This window comes from Pavona decussata, unplaced genomic scaffold (genome assembly GCF_977016875.1).
Source record: "Pavona decussata unplaced genomic scaffold, jaPavDecu1.1 SCAFFOLD_21, whole genome shotgun sequence".
In the NCBI taxonomy this organism is placed as follows: Eukaryota; Metazoa; Cnidaria; class Anthozoa; order Scleractinia; family Agariciidae; genus Pavona; species Pavona decussata.
In genome coordinates, this window is record NW_028145444.1 from 760,375 (window position 1) to 774,093 (window position 13,719).

The following is a 13,719-nucleotide window of genomic DNA, read 5'->3' on the forward strand; positions in this document are numbered from 1 at the left end:
TGTCATCTGGAAGGATTTGATATACTGTCAATAATTGTCTTGATTGACGTACTTGTACTGAAAGAACCTGGTCTGAAATATTTGTTGTGTTGTTCTGGGTTTGTATAAGGAAACTGTTTTGATAGGAGCTCTAAAACACTGTCTCTGCATTGGAATGTGGTTTCTGACTGAGTCCAAGTGATGTAATTATTAACATTGCGGGAGATCTGTTTTGGACTTTACATATTGATCTATGTTAATTGCATCCTTGACAAAATCTGCTCGGTTTGCCTTCATTTTCGCTTTAATTTTTTGATCATTGTGAATTTTGGCAGGCCTAATGTTGAATGTCTTAGATGTGATTAGAAGCAGCTGCAAGTTTTCTTTGTGCCTTAAATACATTCCTAGCTGTCACAATTTAATGACATATTAGTCGCTGGATTTTGTGTGGATGACTATATAAACAACACAAATTTTATTTAGGATACATATACCGAACCAAATCTGTTGTCATTATACAACTTGTAGTTGTTCAAGCAAGCATGCATATGTTTTAAAAATAGTATTGTCTGTGTATGCAGAGCTTTAGTCGCATATTTCTGTTGTAATGGTCAACTCAGTTTGTATTTATCTCTATTACAATAAGGATATTTCATGGTTGTTCCTTGTTTGATTCTGGAACATATATGAGATCAGTCGATCCAAGTGCACAACAATGTGATTTCCTACCATGGATGGGACATTGACTGCATTCTGCATTCTATATTGGTCATTGCAATTATATAAATAATCTGAATTTGTTATTTTAATTTGTCTGATTTTATGTTTGGATTGGAAATAATTTTAGAGACAAGAATAATTTTCACAGTCTGTGCCCGTGGCACTGGGCCTTTTGTCTTCCAGTGGTAATGCACTAATCATTGCACAGAATTGCTAATCTGGTCCTGAATGCAGCTGATTAAAGAGTAACATCTTTTTATAATAATCTCTGGGACATTAAAGCACCCTTGGCACTGTTCAAAAGGAGTAGGGCGTGGAGTTCCCAGTGTCATGGTCTATCTGCAGATTACTGAGAGCCGTTGTTCATTGACCCTGAAAAGCTCCAAGCTAAGGGGGAGTGATCAATTACATATACATGTCTGTCATACACATACATAAACATACACAAGGCTGATTTCTTGCCAGTATATGTAGAATTTGACATCAAAGATACATCAGGGTGTATCAAATGTCCCTAATTATACGGTTTTTATCACCAGTTAACCACCTAAATTTGCTGGAAGAAATTGGTAACATTTTGCAATTTTTATTCCACAGATGCATCTAATTCAACTACAGCCGCTCAACTGCCAAGCAGTACAGTTCTTTTAGACTCACCATCTGCTAGCAGCAGCTTGAAGACAGAGACTTCAATTTTATCTATTTTAGCAACAAGGACGTTAAATCAGTCCTCAACAGTTCCATTGGATGCCACTGCTAGCCAAACTAGCATTAATGGTTTTATAAGTACCAGTAGTTCAGTACATTTTTCAAATTCCTCAGCTGAAACTTCGTCAGCTTTGTCTGTGTTGTTTAGTCGTAATGATTCAAGCAGAACAGTCAGTGAAATAAGGACGTCAAATGCCTTGCCTTCATCATTGCAGACATCTGTTGGTGAAGGAAATCAGTCAACATTAACTTCATTGCAATTGTCAACTGGTAGTGTGTCAGTAAACACAACCAGTTTGAACTCTCTTTCATTAGCAGTGAGCCCATCAGTTTCTGTTACAAGAACTTTGTTTATGAATCAGTCATTTACTTCAGTAGCATTAGCAACAGCCAGTCCAAGCCTGTTGTCGCACTCCAGGAATGTTAATGTAACAACAAATTATGGTTCGTCAACAGGATTACCCAGTGAATCAGTGTCTGCAACAACGGTGCTGCAATTGGACACCTCTTCCACGGTTTTGTCCAGTTCAGTTGCTATGGTGATAAATAGAACCTCATCTTCAAGTCATTCTTCTAGCATTTTCAAAAGTTTATCTACCAGTGTTTCAAAATCTGTAAATGACAGCTTTTCAACCACAACCACTGGAGTGTCTATTGTTGTCTCTGCAAGTTCAACTGCAAAGTCAAATGACACTGTCTTACGGACAGAAACTATTAGTAAAGCTTTGGTAACAATGAATTCCACTGCAACAACTGTTCTGACATCAAAGTCAGGAGTTTCTTCCATGGCGTTAAATTCTTCTGAGACAGCATTGGTTACTGCCTTTCAAGATACTAGCTCTGTTACAAATTCCACATTGGGACCATCTGTAATTTTAAGTTCAATAGGTCATGGTGGCAACAGAACAGGTTCTGTGTCTTCTACGCATTCAGCTTTATTTCTTTCAAGTGAATATTTGAGCCAGAGCCAGATTAATCAAACAGTTGCTGCAGTTACTACATCAGCTGAGCTACCATCAAATAATGTAACAGTAGCTCTACATACTACACCATTTGCTACTGGGTCGAGCTCTGTAGACAAAGGAGTTGGATCTTCCATAACAAATTACACCAGTGCGATTTCAAGTACATTGATAATGTCAGTCACAGTGTCATCAAGTTTGGCAGCGCCACAAAATGCCACAAGCCAGTCACTGAGGAGTATCCCGTTAAACACTTCCTCCAAAATTACTCCTCTTAGTACAGCTGTCGTAGGAGTTGTATCTTCCGCAGTGGTCACAAGTGAAACTTCAAGGTCATTAGCAGTGTCACCAAGTTTGGTAATGCCCCACGATGCCACAAGCCAATTTGTGGAAACATCATCTCTGTCATCACGCAGTGCTGCACTGAACAATTCTCTAATAGCTGCTTCTTTAAGTTCTGTGACTGATGCAGGAGTTGTATCTTTAACGACAGCAGTCACACCTGAAATGTCAAGTTCCAAACTTTCGACATTACCAAGTTTGATGGTCTCACCAAATGTTACCATCCGTTCAAGCGTGTCTGGTGGACTTACCCTATCATCAAAGACAATGTCGCCATCAAGGCAGATATCTCAGTCATCATCACTCTCATCAAATAAGACATCCACTAAAGACGAGTTTCTTGTCACGTCATATTCTACCCCTTGTTACATCTACTATGTGGTGGAGAAGACTGTCCTTCCTGTGACAACAGCCAATCACAGCATAATCCCACAAACAACCCCAAAGGTGACGCTGGACATTGGCAGTGCAACAAGCTTGCTTTCAGTATTACCAACAGTTACACTGACATATCCAGGTACCATGACAACCCAATTAAGTGAGGTGCAGACTTGGGTAGTTGCCACCTCTGATGCACCAGGATCTTCTGCCACATCAGTGGGAGCATCATCAACCAGCAGCATTGCATCAACATTGGTACAATCAAGAAGCAGTATTGAAGCAACATTGACGTCTTCACAACCAGATATTTTGCCCTCTGAAACAGTCACTAAAGTACTGAGTACGGCCTCAAACAGCTCCACCAAACCTTCTTCTGTGTTCACTACAGTCCTACCTGACTCAGTGAGTACTTCCAACACATCGACAGCCGTCACAATTCCAACTGAATCATCTCAACAACAATCCAATACATTATTCACTCCTTTTATCACTGCTACCATTTCCGAATTACTGGGTACCTCCACAACAAGTGGATCTCTGGGTTTCAGTCCATTATCCTCGTCAGTCAGATTTACTCCAATTGTGCCCACACCTAGTGTTTCAGAGAAACAGAATCTGTCGATAGTCACTACAACTGCTACTTTATCATCAAGTGTGGAATTCACGACCAAGCAACAGAGTTTCCAGTCTACTCATAGCATAGCCTCCATCACATCTACAAGTTCAGTCCAGTCAAAAGCTTTTGTCAACACTGTTACTTCGCCAGGACCTTCCCAAAGTATTAGTAATGTCACAACTTCAAGTGGAGTCTCTCAGGTGATGTCAAATGGTAGTACAACTGTAGTTCAGGCCTCCGAGGGGTCTTTTTTACCATCAGCAAGTGTTGCATCTGAAACACCGAAGACAAGCATTCCATCAAATGCATCTTCAGTGAGAACGCGGATGGGGAATTCAAGTACAAGCCAAGTTTTAGTTTCATTAACCTCAAGTACATCATCAAGCCAATCACAAAATGTATCTGTGACAAGTGCCATTGAAAGTTTGGTAACAACTGCAGTACTGTTGCAGGCACCATCTACTTCTGTTGTTACCAGTCAAACTGCATCAAGCAATATTTCTTCCAGCTTAATTGCCACAGCAAGTCAACTTCAAATGCATTCAAGTGACAATAAAACCAGTAGAAGTAGTGTTGTAATGGCGTCCAGTAAGATGTCATCAGTAGATTCTAGTAGTGCACTTGCAAACGCAAGCGTGAAGGCTATGGGTTCAAGCTCATTCAGCATGGTCACTTCATCAATGAGCATTCATGTTTCACCAAATTCTACATCTAGCATTGGAGGACAGCTGTCATCAGTAATCCCAACTTCATCCAGAGCTGTGTCCCAAGTGGCTGCTACTAGTACATCAATTTCTCGTATTTCTCAAGTGGCTGCCTCAAGCTCAGTGTTGCTTGTTGGCAGTCAGTCTTCTGCTTCCAGCACCACAGGGAAACAATCAGCAGTATCATCTTCATCTGCAAATGAGACTCAAGTGGGTGGTTTGAGTTCTTCAGTTTTTGCCACTTCTCCAGGAGCAGCTGCAACAGTCTCATTGTCACATTCACATAATAATTATTCTGCTTCTAGCTTGGTAGTTGTCACATCTACTTTAGGTATTGCAGTTCCGTCTTCATCTGGACAGGTGCCTCGAACAGATGGAACAAGCAGTTCTCTAGTAAGAGCTTTAACAAGCTCATTGTCGCATGGGGCCAATACTTCCTCTTCTATAAACAGTACACCATCGCCAGCAGTGTCTCCTTCATCTTCAGAGCTAGCAGCTTCTTCTTCTTCTGTTCCAAGGCGCAGAAAGAAAAGAGATGTCAGAAATATGGGCAACAACAATGCGACAGCCACACATGGTGTGACTTCAGTTGATAAGTTGTCAACTGTTTTGGTAACAAATTCAGTAACAATGACAGTGTCATCTTCAAGTCTACTGAGTCCAAGTGGAGTAGCTTCAATTTTACCAACGTCTTCTGTGGTCAATCAAAGCAGCAGCGTGATGCAGACTCCTGTTGTAGGAGGTAGCGTTAGCCTTGCACCTTCATCTTTGCGGTCTTCAGGGCAGCCTCAAAGTGTCTCAACATCCTTTTTTTCTGGGTCGGTGATGACCAGTTCATCTCAGCAACTTGGAATTTCCTCACAGCAGAAAGGAAATCTCACTAAAACTGCTGCGTCTCTTTCAAGTTCAGGAATCTCCAGTTCTGCCTCAGGACAAACCCACATGGTGAATGCTCAATCATCAGTTACTACGATAATACAAAGTACATCAAGCAGTTTTCATTCTTCGTCTACGACCATGGAGAGTCGTGCAAGTGCAACTGCTCAAAATTTATCATCGGTTTCTATGTTTGCGAATGTAACTCCAAGTGGAACTGTTTCATTGTCATCTCAGAATGTTGGAAACTCAACAGGATCATCAGCAGCTATTCAAAGTACAACAGCAAATACTTCCTCATCTTTGACACAAGTTGTCGGTACGGTGGCTTTGTTATCAACTTCAAAACCAGTTTCTAATGCAACTTCTTTCACACCTTCCATGCAAAGTTCACTACCAGCTGCAAGTAGGTCGTTGGGCGAACAGAGTTCTACAGTGGGCATCACCAGTTCTGACAATGGAACATTACCTTCAACATCGTTGGTGAATTTGCTGACTTCCTCTGCGGTATTACGTAACAGTACTTCGACTCCAGTATCAACTGTGTTAAGCGGAAATTCTTTGTCTGCAGACGTGACAACCTCATCTACTGTTGGTGGTAGTTTAACTTTGCTGTCAACATCTTCACATGATTTGATGACATCTTCCGTGGTGCTGGGTTCGTCAAATGTCACTCAGTCAACTACGGCTGTGTCCTCAAGCAAGCAAAGTTCTGTCATGGATGTGGCGGTCCGATCATCGGTTGTTGTAAATGGAACTTTCCCTCCCACATCATCAGTGACTGTGGGCACATCATCCGCTCTGTTGGCAAACAGTTCTTCAACTTCAGCTTTATTTGGAGCGTCAAGCGAACAGGCATCGTCAACAGGCATGATCGTGTCACCAACAGCCACTGCCAATGGAACGGCTACATCTTTCATGGTTTTGAATTCATCTGTGCCATTGGAGAGTGCTATCGTAACTCTGGCTACGAATGTCAAACAGCACTCTACGATGTTTGGTAATGCAAGTTTGACAGCGTCAAGTTCACGTCTACTACTAGCACCAAGTTCGTCTTTTGAAGCTATCGTCTCCTCTGCATCATATTCACTGGCAAGAGATTCGTCAAGCTTCACTCGACACGTTCCTGAGTTAAGTGTAGTACTCTCTACAACTAAAATGGAAAATTTAACTTCATCATCAGTAGCCAGACGGTCTGCATCAGCAAACACATCTGCAGTATCTGTTACACCTCAGAGTTCCATTGCGCCAACGTCAGCAGAGCTGTTGTCAAGTTCAGCACGTGATCACGCCAGTGAAACACTTCAACAAACATTTTCAAGTTCTCCTGCGATTCAACCGTCACTATCAACTAGTCAAAGCAGGATACAGCAAACTACAGCTAGCTTATCTGTGACTTCTTCTCCTTCGAGCTCTTTTGTTTACAGACCTCCTTTGATGACCATTTCAAGTCTTGGAATTTGTTATGTTGTTTACACGACCAGAATAGTTCAGCTCACTTCAACACCAACACCACAGGTTAACATGTCATCCACAGCCTCTGTGAGCTCTACTCGTGCAATGAATGTCTCTTTTACTACTCGAGTGTTGCCATCAGTATCACTGAATACCAGCTCTGTGGTTCTATTGCCAACTCTTACCGTGAATATCTCGCGCACGCAATCTTTGGCTGTGAATGCTACGTTGACACCAGGTGAAAGTTCTTCCAGCAGCGTGAGCCTCTCAACTGTACCTACCATTAACTCTAGCACTTCAAGCCCAAGTTCTTCTCAAACAAGTGTTGCTAGTAGCATTTCGGTTTCAGTACTGCCAAGCACAGCATCGCCTCTTCCCACTAGCACATCAGTATTGTCAAAAACAGTACTGTCAAGCACAGCATCGCCTCTTCCCACCACCACATCAGTGTTGTCAAAAACACCCCCTGTCTCCACGACACAAGTGTCTTCATCTCTTCAACTTTCCACAAGTCAACTGTCCTCAACTTCTCAAGCTTCCTCAAGTCAAGTTGTTTCGCCATCACGGACAGTTTCTCAAGCTGTATCCAGTTCCGTGTCTGTTCCAGTAACACCAGCTCCAGATTCGTCACTGTTGTTGTTAACCACTCTGGTTGTGCCTCAAAGTACAGATATTCAATCAAAGAAATTTAAGGACGAACTTGAAGCAAGTCTTGCAGAAGCGTATTCATTTGCCGAAGTGTCATTAAGAAGGCGACGGAGGGCTACTGGAACCACTGCAACAGTAAGTACCACTCATCTTACGCCTCCGTTTCGCGATCCGATATACCTTAGTTTGCCAAGTTTTTTCTTTCAATGGTTGCACGAAAGCCTCTCTAAACGTTTACCAATTAAATATAGATGGGAGAGGTGGATTATGAAGGAGAAATTGTGAGTTGATTAGGGCCTTCAACATTACGCAAAACGAACAAACTCTTCCCTTTTACACAGAGCAACGTTTTAAAACATTTGTATTTTGTTGTTCTTTTATTCTCAGGTTCAAAGCATTGACCGCTTGAACAACGGAGACAACGTGAATATTATATTTTACGTCACGAAAAGTGGCCAACGAGTTCCTGCTGTGGAAGCTGCTCAAAACTACGACAGGCTTAACAAGAACCAGTTTGCACGCTTAGTGAATTTAGATGTAAGTTCATAACGTGGGTTTTGTTTTGTCCTCTCAAAATAACGTTTTCTCCAGATTTATATCAGAGTTGGTATAGCAAAAACGAGGTATCTATGGGTCGGAAATGCAGGCTTCATTCTCAATTTTGTCGTTAAATTTCATCTTGTTTTTTGCCTGTTCCATAGTCGCGGCGTGGTTAACAGCGGTTAGGGCGCCGGACTTGAAATCCGGAGGTCCCGGGTTCAAGCCCCGTCCTCGGCTACGCTTGTTTATAGCCAGCTGGTTTACCTCCTGCCAGTTGGGATTTTTAACTGGTTTTGTTTAATTTGATTATAATTTGTTTCCCGTTATTTCCTGAGTGGGATGCCTGTAAACTAGCTTTGGGTAGCTAAGTGCATTTCCACTATTTTATTTTTATATACTCCTTTTACATCTATTAGCTTGCTAGAAAATGAGATTAGGTAATATGCTATTATGTCATACGCTCACTAACGTTTTTCATCGTAATTTTGTTTAGGTTATCACCATGCCACAGCCCCTGGTAACACCTACAACCTCGCCTGTTCCAACGAGCTATCTGGCGTCTCTTATTATTCAAAATTATCCTGCAAGCAACATTTCTATTCCAGCAAACAGAAAGAAGCTCGAGAGTAATCTAGCGTCGTATTACAAGGACAAGAAACAACTGCCAGCATCAGCAAATGTCACGGCTACAGTGAGTGTTGTTTTATTTCACTGACATTGTGAAGGAGCCATGGACTTGGCGATCAAAAAGGTCGTTGGTCCTTTGCCGTCGCTTTTGTATATAATCAAAACACGTTCCTATTTTTTCCTTTGAAATCTTCGAGAAGCTTTGTAAATCTTTAATAATCACCAGGAGAGAAATGTTCGTAAATGACCCCAGACGTTCGTATGATATTCGGAGTCTTCAGACAATTTTCGTACATTTTGGGGTTGAATGGTTTGAAATCATTGGGAAATCAGTACTATAACTGGTGTAAGGGCGAAAGGGACGATCGTGCTAAACTTGTTTGTACCCTTAATTTTGGTCTTTAAACAATAAATTGCCTCTGTTGGCTCACTCCACTCCAAAGTAATGCTCAGGAAAGAGGGGTTGAGTGGGACGACCTAAAATTGTATAATACAGGGGAGCGTAGTAAAAATTCACCTGGTCACGTTATACTGGAAAGGCAATTTTACAATAACTGTCCAAATTCCCGCGCGCTGATTGGCTCGTAGCTATTGTCTATAAGACTACAGACAATAAAAATGACGTCAGAGATAACGCGCGCGCTTTCTCAACGAAAAAAATAGCCAATTCCGCTCGTACTTTTTCCATGTTATTGTAAAAAACAAATCGACGGCAGTTTTTTATGTTCTATACTGTTATAGACCATAAAATGACGCCATAAAATGTCCAAAACTTGGCAGTGAAACCACTCGCCTGCGGCTCGTGGTTCCAGTTAAGTTTTGAACATTTTTTGACGTCATTTTATGGTCTATTAAAGAAATAAAAAACTTGTTCCTCGTGCATTGTTGAGTTATATAAGCACTTGGGAATTTTTAAGAACACTCGAGAAGTGCAGAGAGGCACGAGCCGTAGGCGAGTGCCTCTCTGCACTTCTCGAGTGTTCTTAAAAATTCCCAAGTGCTTATATAACTCAACAATGCACGAGGAACAAGTTTTTTTATTTCTTTTATAAAATATAAACAGTCGCAACTCGTCAGACAAGTGCGAATTTTAATGAATCAACATCAACTTTCTCCTTACACGTCAGACGCAATGTCATTGGTTTAAAATTTGACAGAAAACCAATGAAAATGTATCGTTCACGACGAGAATCATTTGAAGCGAAAAGTTCTCGAAAAAGCTAAACAACAAGCTAAGGATTCTCTTCAAAAGTTCAAATACTTCACTTATTTGTGGATTAAGGGAGATTCAAGTTTATTTGAACCGCATTTATAGTGCACGAATTGAACTGATGCAATGAGAATCACCGCGGTGTTGGAGGATGTTGATCGGTGTGATTCTACAACTGCGGATGACATTTCTCTTGGTTGTCGAGAAGAAACGGACTGGAATTGTTGGGAAGACATTTGCTTCATCTGTGTTGTCTGAATGGATCCTGTTAGAGCAGATGACAGAACATCGCTGCACTTTCTGAGCTTTGTTGACGATGGCCGGGAATTGTAATGTTGGAGACTGTTCGGGTTTCTCATTCTGTGGCCCGAAATGTGGCAAATGTGCCGATCTGCCAAGCCCGCTTCTGACCACAAGGTTATCGCTGTTGCTCGAACACAATGATTTGTGTAGACGGTGGACAGCACTGCCTTTTCGCTGATCTCTTTCATCATAGTGCCCAGAGTGTTAACACCGAGCGGGCGATTTTCATACCAGACGGTTTGCACGGCGCCGTTTCCTTCGGTCCAGTCGCGTCGAGGGAGCTGAAAGATAGCTTCGCACTTTGGATTCAACTTGGACAGATACAACCTCAGAGCTCGATAGCCATCGGTTAGTGTTTACAATATCATTGAGAAACTCGAAGCCGCAGTCAAACGAGGGAAATTGTTCGGCCATAATGGCGGTCTGTCGCTGAATTTCTCAGATTTTCACAGGCAAAAAATCTGACGTGTGCTCCGTGCATATGTACAATTATAATGCACGCACCATACGTATGCTTCGTGCATTGTGGAGTTATAAAGAACTCAGTTTGACCAATCACAGTGCTTGCTTGACCCTGGCTATTTTATAAAAGAGTATAGACCATAGAAAACTGCCGTCGATTTGTTAATTGCAAGAGACCAAGTAGAATACGGTGTATCAATCACATTTATTTTTTTTTAATTTTAGATTCAAACTATCCTGCACGAACCGAACAGTAAAGCGTACCTGGAGTTTTACGTAACGGTTGGAGGCGAGCAAGTAAACAGAACTGTTGTTGTGCAAACGTTCGAAGTTCCTAATGTCAATCTACTCACAGCTCAACTTGGAGTTCAGGTAATGACGAGTTAGCTTAGAGAACTGTCTTCTTAACCAACTAACTGCAGAGATCAAAACGGCACCACAAAAGTGTGTACGGTAATAGCGGTAGTCACTCTGAGTGTCACTAAGCTGCACTTCCACTTCCGGTGTTATGCGCGCGCGCTAATTTGATAGATATTTTGATTCATTCAGCTTACGCGTCAGTCGTACACCTTAGTTATGGCCTGCGTGGGTTACACGCGCGCACGAGGCCAGAAACCCTTTCTCGTGGACTCAAAACTTACAGCCACCTCGTACATCATAATGATAATAAACAGCACCATAAGAAAAAATCGAAAAGCGTAAATTAACCGCCACAGACATGCGCACTAAGGGAACAGTGCCAGAGGACATTGGCTCTGTTACTACCATAAAAAGATGTAAAAAAAAAGTGAGCCTGTAAGTCAACAGCTTATTCCAGGGACTCGAATGCCAGAATCAAATGAAACTAGACTGCAAGCAGTCTCTCTTTTGCTCTAGAATCCGCAGGGAAGAACCGAGCAAGTACGATATTCAGGAGACGAGTCGTGGGCTCTGTTACTACCATAAAAAGATGTAAAAAAAGTGAGCCTGTAAGTCAACAGCTTATTCCAGGGACTCGAATGCCAGAATCAAATGAAACTAGACTGCAAGCAGTCTATCGTTTGCTCTAGAATCCGCGGGGAAGAACTGAGCGAGTACGATATTCAGGAGACGAGTCGTGCGCGCGAGCGGCAAAGCCGCGAGTAGCGTGGGCGCGCGACTCACGTTTTGCGCACCCCCCCGCGGATTCTCGAGAGACTGCTCGCAGTCTAAATGAAACCAGCGTAGTTGAGTGGCTGGCTGGGGGAGGGTGGAGTATGAAAGGTATATGGTTTAAGAAAATTCGCGTTACGGCAATAACAATTTACTACGGTAGAAAACGCCAAAAAGGTCAGAGGAAAGCACAAGGAATAAGGATGTTTAAAATTGCGGAAGGTTCACAAGGGCTACGAGAGTCGAAATTGGAAGTTCTAGACAATATTTTTGAAGACAACCGTGGTATTATCCTCCCTCGCAGACGATCTTTTGGGTCTTCACGCAATCTTTACTCCCCACCGTCTCGTTGGTATAGATCCGTCAAACATCGTTTAATCCCTTTACTTGATGGCTAAATTTTGTTTGGTTTTTTAAATCTTTTCTCACAGGTCTTAGTTGGAGTATACATCCCAGACTCCCTCTCTGCCACTGAATATGACCACGTGATCATAGGTATGCACGTCAACCAAAACCAGGACTTACAGGATGCCGCGTTCAGAAATGAACTGGCCAACAAACTTGGCGCGTTGTACGAGGAAGCTAAAGGAAGACAGAATGCGCGAAGGAAGAGAAGAAGTGGGAGTACTAGTGCAACTGTAAGCAGTATATTGATCTACTGACTAAAACGTTAGAACCACCTTGTACAGCATAATAAACAGTACCACAGGAAAGTACTGCTCAGTAGCTTTCATTTGAATGGTCGCACTTTAGGATTTCATCCACAGACTCAAAAGTTAGAACCATCTTGTACAGCATAATAAACAGCACCACAGGTTCATCAGTCTACGTAGCAGTCGCTTCCTTTTCAAGCGAGCGCAGGAAGCGAACGAAAGCCTCTGGAGAGGAGTTACAATCTTGTTGTTCGTGTGCAGAAAGGCATCACAAAAAAGAATATCTCGCACACTTAGTTAGAAACATCTTATACAACTTAAAAAACAGTATCATTATAGAAAAACAGGGAAGGACAAAAACAAATGAAAGCCACCAAACGAACAAAACAAAAATGGGAAAACTATGTCACCTAATGTTTACTTCATTTTCTTGCAGATTGTAGATGTTGTTCAAAACTCAAACACTGCAGTGTCGGAAGCGGATGTAACGTTTTTCGTGTTTGACTCCGGTGCTGTGGCAAACGGTACTTATGTGGCGACTGTTTTGAATCGGCTGTCCACTGGCCAGATGACGACATATACAACGCCGTACGCGGTAAGACTTCTATCTTCTAGGCCATCGTAATACTAGACACCTAGGCACTAATTGCCCAAATTTGTTCGAGAATTACGAGAGTTTACAGACTCTTTCTATCTCTCGTTTGATCGCACACTTTCTTACGCTGTCATAGACTACGAACAGTCCCTCTTTTGCTCGAAAATCCGCGGAGAACGCAAAATACTGAGCAAGCACGGAACTCTAAGCGCGAGACGCGCGCGCGAGGGTCAAAGCCGCGAGCGCAACTCGCCCCTCGAATATCGTGCTCGCCAGTTTTTGCGTTCTTCCCCGCGAATTTTCGAGTGAAAGAGAGACTGCTCGCAGTCTAGCGCTGTCACGGAAATCGAGTCTGCTTAAATGTACTTATTCTTTTTATTCCGTTTTCTAGGTTATTACTCCACCAAGACCGGCATTGGTGCCGTCCACACCCACTGAAGTTGTTCCTACGGTGGCCGCAACCCCAATCAAGTGGTGGATTATTCCAGCGGTCCTCTGCCCGATTTTACTTATTATCGTGATTATTCTCTTGGTTTGCTGGCGCTGGAAGAAAGGCGCGCCAAAGGCAAAGGTTGAGCCGGACACCATTAGGATGTTGGAGAGCAATAGGAGTAGGGTAAGGAAGGGAGGGGTGGGGTGGGATAGTGAGGGTTTGTGTTAGAGAGGCTGTCACCTGTCTTTTGTATACTTCTGACTTCAAAAAAGCCACAAGGCATCGGAATCAAATGAAAACAAAAAAGGTCAGCTTTGTTTCAGATAACGCTGCCCTTTGTACTGAGACTGAAAAGGAGTATCCTTAGTGATGGA

The 13,719-nt window shown here is 42.4% G+C and overlaps 1 protein-coding gene across 3 annotated transcripts in view; it reads left to right on the plus strand.

Moving 5' to 3' along the window:
* The window catches only part of LOC146486079 (uncharacterized), a 31,008-nt gene that overhangs the window by 10,657 nt on the left and 6,632 nt on the right, over window positions 1-13,719 (plus strand). Inside the window, exons 2-9 of one of the 3 annotated variants that reach the window (XM_085098053.1) lie at window positions 1,297-7,074; window positions 7,135-7,526; window positions 7,779-7,928; window positions 8,425-8,622; window positions 10,759-10,905; window positions 12,096-12,302; window positions 12,754-12,912; window positions 13,304-13,528. In XM_085098053.1, coding sequence (XP_084954179.1) covers window positions 1,297-7,074; window positions 7,135-7,526; window positions 7,779-7,928; window positions 8,425-8,622; window positions 10,759-10,905; window positions 12,096-12,302; window positions 12,754-12,912; window positions 13,304-13,528 — 7,256 coding nt within the window. Of the gene's footprint in view, window positions 1-1,296; window positions 7,527-7,778; window positions 7,929-8,424; window positions 8,623-10,758; window positions 10,906-12,095; window positions 12,303-12,753; window positions 12,913-13,303; window positions 13,529-13,719 lie in introns of all 3 variants that reach the window. The other 2 variants (XM_085098057.1, XM_085098052.1) reach the window with 2 other exon arrangements.